The sequence below is a fragment of the Phalaenopsis equestris genome, unplaced genomic scaffold, assembly GCF_001263595.1.
Source record: "Phalaenopsis equestris unplaced genomic scaffold, ASM126359v1 Scaffold200377, whole genome shotgun sequence".
In the NCBI taxonomy this organism is placed as follows: domain Eukaryota; kingdom Viridiplantae; phylum Streptophyta; class Magnoliopsida; order Asparagales; family Orchidaceae; genus Phalaenopsis; species Phalaenopsis equestris.
The window spans coordinates 5099-8350 of record NW_018220205.1 but is presented as its reverse complement, the minus strand read 5'-3'; the positions used below and the strand labels follow the sequence as shown (position 1 = coordinate 8350).

The 3252-nt window shown below is 33.9% G+C and overlaps 1 protein-coding gene across 1 annotated transcript; it reads right to left on the bottom strand.

Annotated features, from left to right (window-relative positions):
* Positions 1–564: 564 nt before the first annotated feature.
* On the bottom strand, positions 565–1578 carry LOC110035859. Its single transcript, XM_020740172.1, has 2 exons — positions 1188–1578; positions 565–1079 (listed from the first exon to the last, which is right to left on the bottom strand). Exons 1-2 carry the CDS (start codon positions 1576–1578, stop codon positions 565–567), a joined length of 906 nt encoding a protein of 301 aa, XP_020595831.1.
* Between the last annotated feature and the right edge of the window lie 1674 nt (positions 1579–3252).

The window sequence follows — 3252 nt, the reverse complement described above, 5'->3', positions numbered from 1 at the left end:
TAATCAGTTGACACAAAGCAGTGTTGAAGCCTTTGGCAGTTAAAATTTCCATCATGAATTCCCAGCTTATGGTATCATAAGCTTTCCTTAAGTCCAAATTATAAATCATATTGCCTCCTCTACAGGTTTTATTCAAATCCTGTAACAATTCTTGAGCTAAGAGAGTGTTTTCAATTAGGGATCTTCCTTTCACAAAAGCTGTTTGATTTTGTTTAATGATACAATCAAGATGAAGTTGTAACCTATTAGCAATGATTTTGCTAATAGTTTTTCTTATGTGAGTAGTTAAACAAATAGGCCTAAAGTGGTTCCAATTTTGCTAAATATCAGAATTAGGTACCAGAACAGTGGTGGAAGCACATAAATACTGTGGGAGGTTATTTCCTTGAAAGATGCTTGTCACTGCAGCAATAACTTCAGCCTTAATTGTCTCCTAAGACTTTTTGTAGAACTCAGCAGTAAAGCTATCAGGGCCTGCAGATTTGTTGTTGTCTATTGAGCTAATGGCATTCCAAATTTCCTTTTCATTGGGAATATCTATGAGCTTGAGGCTAGCAGTATAATTCAGTTCAGCAGAAAAGTGTGCCCGCTCAATGGGGGTTCTGGGATGATGCTCAATTGTGCCCGCTCAATGGGGGTTCTGGGATGATGTTCCTGATTTAGCAGGTTTTTATAGTAACTTATAGCATCATTAGCTATTTCAGCATTATCATGTAACCACTGACCATTAGCATTTTGAATAGCATGAATGGTATTACACTTTCTCTTGTATTTTATATAGGCATGATAAAATACGGTGTTTCTATCCCCATCTGTAAAAATATTCATAGCAGCCTTCTGTTTAAGAATTTTTTCTTGATATTCAATATCACTAAGGAAATTATTTTGAGCAGTCAACAGTTCCTTTTCCTCCACATTGTCTATCTGTTCCTCATGCTCCAATCTATTCACTTCATTCTCTGCCTCTTGAACTTTGGCATGAACATTTCCAAATGTTTCCCAACTCCATTTTCTGAGGGCTTTGGCAGTTTTAATTTGCAACAAACTTAACTTGATAATAAGATCAGGGTGAGAAATACCTTTCCAGAGTTCAGCAATGTACTTGTTGTAAGAAGGATGTTATGCCCACATGTTAAGGTATCTAAAGGGGGGGAGGGGGGAAGGTTGATAATCAGTAGAAGTAATACTGATAAGGATAGGCCTATGATCTGATCCAGCAAGACTTAGATGAGTAACAAAAGTGAGGAGAAAATGGTTGAACCATGCATCATTAACCAACATTCTATCAAACCTCTCCCAAATGGCTCCCCTCTTCCAAGTGAAAGCAGGCCCCTTGAAGCCCAAATCAAAGAGTCCAGCCCTGTGAATATTATCACTAAAGTTGTTCATCTTGACTAAATTTGGGACCCTCCCTCCAGATTTTTCAGCAATAGAAGTAATACAATTGAAATCTCCCCCCACCACCCATGAGGAACTCATCTGTTGACTAATGTTAATCAACCTATTCCACAGCTCCTTTCTGGCATCCTTTGTACATCCAGCATAGATAAATGTAGCTTCTCCCTTATGACCATTCATATTGAATGAAAGGTGGACAAATTGTGGATGGTTGATTAAGATGTTTGAATTAATTTCCTTTCTGCAAAAGATCCAAATTTTATTGTTAGTATTAACAAAGTGAGTAAAACCAGCAAACTTTTAATCACATTTTGGGGATCTGAACCATAGGTTCTAGAATAACAATGCACCACAGCTTGTATTTAAAATTCATATGAAGGACTCTTTTTAGGGAAAGAGGGTTAGTCATCCCCCTTATATTCCAGCAAAGGAGATTAATCATTAGAAGGGGGATGTGGGGATGGTTGAGATCTTGATCTAGTTCTTCCTCTATGATGGTTAGGAGAACCATTCCTTGCTCTTTCTACCTTCATTGAGTGTGCCCCTAGTTGTAATTTCTGCACTTCTGTCACAGGTTTTTTTCCTTCTTCTTGCTCTTTTAACTTGCCAATCTTCTTCAATTGTATGTTTCATTCCAGTAATTATGGGGTCTTTTGGAACTTTATCATGGATATTTGTAATGAGTTCCCTTCCCATCTCATCTTGCAAAGGGGATGTAGGTGTGATTATTATAACTTCATTATCTTCCTTCCTGAGTAATCTGTGTGGTAAGATCTCAACATTGCTATTAGGGTCTGATAGCTCTCCAAGAGGATCAGCATCTGAGGAGTCCTCATTGAGTCTTGGGGGCGGTGCTTCAACCCTATATATATATATATATATATATATACATATCAAACCACGCTACTTGGTACATGAATATATATATATAATATTCATGTACCAAGTAGCGTGGTTTGATATATATATACCACGCTACTTGGTACATGAATATTATATATATATCAAACCACGCTACTTGGTACATGAATCTCCTGCTAAGAGAAAGAAAAAATGATTCTTAAAAATGTTCTAATCTTTGCTATAAATGGCTAAGATTAATTTAGGAGAATCTTAAACATCTTTTATAATAATAGTAAGATAATAATAGGTATATATATATATATATATATATATATATCTTTCTCTAAAGGCGTTTTATTTTTTGTAGCCCTAATGCAAACAACGTTACTCGACACTTGAATCTACCGCTAAGGGAAAGAAAAAATGATTAGGAAAAAAAGTTCTAATTATTGTTATTAATGGCTAAGATTTATTTATGGGAATCATAAACGTCTTTATAATAACAGTAAGATAATAAATATATCCTTCTCAAAATGCGCCTTTTATTTTTTTGCCGCCCTGTGCAAACCACGCTATTCGATACATGAATCTCCCGCTAAGGGAAATAAAAAATGATTCTGAAAAATGTTCTAATTCTTACTATAAATAGCTAAGATTTATTTATGGGAATCATAAATGTCTTTTTAATAATACTAAGATAATAATAGATATATGTATGTATATATATATATATATATATATATATATATATGTATATATATATATATATATATATACATATATATATGTATACATATATATATATATATATATATATCCTTTTCTCAACGCGCTTTTACTTTTTTGCAGCCTAATGCAAACCACGCTACTCGTACATGAATCTCCCAAGGGAAAGAAAAAAATGATTCTGAAAAATGTTCTAATCCTTGTTATAAATGGATAAAATTTATGTAGGGGAATCATAAACCTTTTTTATAATAATAGTAAGATTATATATATACATATATTTGA